Here is a 2,297-nt window from a genome sequence, read left to right on the forward strand (position 1 = left end):
CCGTGGCCTTGGTGTTATCAGCACCGCACTCTCCCGAGTGAGCCACGGGCCGGCCCTCTTCTCTCCTTTTGAAAGAGTAAAGGTTACTCTGTTGATTTGCTGCCTAGATGATCTGTCCGATGCTGAGAGGTGTGATCAGGTCCCCCAATGTTATCACAGAGCAGATGCTTCTTCTGTCACTCTGGAATGCGCTTTGTGGAAAGGGACATCCTGTTCTTTCCTTTGGTCCCTGCTGGTGACTCTCCTTGTGTCAATGCACTCCAGTGGCTGGCGGACCATCTGCGTGGTGGTTGTGACATCTAGCTGCTTTTGTGGCAGCCATGCATGGTTACTGTGGTGGCTGTGGTGGGCCACCCACATGGAGGTGATGTTTTTGGCCTGCTCCTTGGCACTGGTGGTGTGCCTGGTTGGGGGGAGTCTGGTCCCCGGATCCATGCCCCAGCCCAGTAAGCACCAGCTTTAACATAAAGCAGACTGACTAGAGTGCACTGCTCCAGTGTAACACTGCCGTCTACCACCCTCTCTCCCGCTTACCCATCCGTCCACCCATCCAACCTCCTGTCTGCCCATCTACCCATCCGTTTGCTCTTCCCCCCACCCACCCGTCCAAGGCTCATCAAGTGCCCAGAGCTCTTGGCGTGAGGGCTAGGGAGACGCAGAGGTGGAAGCAGGGGGTCATGCCTTTAGGGGACCCTGTGTGGCGGGGGTATCAGACAGTGCAGTAGCTGAGAGGAGTTAGAGACCAGCCCAGCCGTGTTCAACTCTGGCGCCACTACCTACTTCGTGCAGTTCTTGGTCACCTTGACCTCTAGGAGCATGGTTGACTTGGTAAATGGCACGCCCTCCACTTGGGGTCTTACGCTGCCCCCAGGGTCCTGAGGCCTTATGTGCCACTCTTGTCACCCTAGTGGAGGCCCTTCCACTCACCTCCTGCAGCCGCAGGTGTTCCTATGTGTTCGTGGGCAGAGGGAGCTCCACGCAGCTGCAGGAGAGACCATCAGCTTTTTTCCAGTCCTGAGTTTTATTGACTCCTAGGGGCTGCCAGAGCTATAAATAGATGTTCTTGAGCTAAAAATAGCCTTGCTGGAGCATCAGACCATGCTCCTAGCTTTGCTCTTTTTGAGGACACTTAAGGATGCAGGATTTCAAGACCTTCCCTCCTCCTGAAGCCCCCAAAGAGGGGCTGGCCTAGCCCCCCTTTCCTCTCTTCTCTTGCTTCCTCTTTCTCTTCTCCCATCTTCTGAAACACACACACACACACACACACACACACACACAGACATATAGGGGTCTCCCCAGTGTCACTGGTTTGAACTACCTGTTCGCTTAGAAAGCAGGAGGGGTCCCTGGGATAAGTAGGACAAACCTGGAAGGAGCTGCACTAGCTGGAGGACTGGGGCTGAGGACACATCTGTTGGGGAACCTGCCTAGAAATTCCCAGAAACTAGCCAGAGTCCTGCCTGGCACATAGTGAGCGCTCAGTGCATACGAGCATTTGTTGTAGTAATAACCAAGCAAACGTTGTTACAGTGACCCAGGAGAGCCACAGCTAAAATCTGTCCTGTGGGGACAGTGCAGGGAGCTCACCACCACCTGGCTGTAGTCGTGCACCAGGGGACTAGCCTCAGCCACGGGCCCACTCACACTCACCCTCCGGGTCTGTGGCCCACGACACCCCGCAGCAGCTGGGCTGCGCTGACAGCTGCGGGGAGAGGAACCCCCTGGCTGGGGACAAGGAGGAGACACAGCAGCTCTTTCCACCCGGTTGCTTTTGGTCCTTGTGGCATGGACACACACCACTTAACTGATCTAATATCTAAAAAGCTAGCTGCAGACACTGTATGTGGGGTACTTCAGAAGTTCGTGGGTAATGGAATTAAAACACAGCGCGGATCTTTCCATGAACTTTCTGAAGACCTCCCACATAAGTAGGTCCTCACTGGTGTTGCAGAAGCCGTCCTCTGGTTTGCACGCACACACAGCAAGCGTCCGGATGTCACAGTGTGGTTGTGCTGGTGAGGGGAGTCCATGGGCAGGCTTGAGTTTTTATTTTGTATAGTTTCAAGTTATTTCAACTTTTACTAGCACGTAACAACAAAAAAAGGGTGTTTTACATTCTAGGGGTGCAGCTGAGGACCCCCTCCCCAACACCTGGCCTAACGCACCAGGCTCCTGGCCTCAGGCAGCCTCCAGGACTGTCCCCCCCTCCTCTCCCCCCACCTGCCCACCACCAGCCTCTCCCCTACCCCTGCCCCCACCCCATCCTCTCTGCCTGCACCTCTCCCACCCTGCCCCCA

The 2,297-nt window shown here is 55.4% G+C and overlaps 1 protein-coding gene across 1 annotated transcript in view; it reads right to left on the reverse strand.

The window, feature by feature from the left end:
* DUSP8 (dual specificity phosphatase 8) overlaps positions 1-2,297 on the reverse strand; it is a 34,545-nt gene that overhangs the window by 18,258 nt on the left and 13,990 nt on the right. The window contains exons 8-9 of the mRNA XM_008584819.1: positions 1,651-1,702; positions 603-645 (exon numbers count right to left, since the gene is read on the reverse strand). Coding sequence (XP_008583041.1) covers positions 603-645; positions 1,651-1,702 — 95 coding nt within the window. The remainder of the gene's footprint in view (positions 1-602; positions 646-1,650; positions 1,703-2,297) is intronic.

Source organism: Galeopterus variegatus, unplaced genomic scaffold, assembly GCF_000696425.1.
Source record: "Galeopterus variegatus unplaced genomic scaffold, G_variegatus-3.0.2 Scaffold3381, whole genome shotgun sequence".
NCBI lineage: Eukaryota > Metazoa > Chordata > Mammalia > Dermoptera > Cynocephalidae > Galeopterus > Galeopterus variegatus.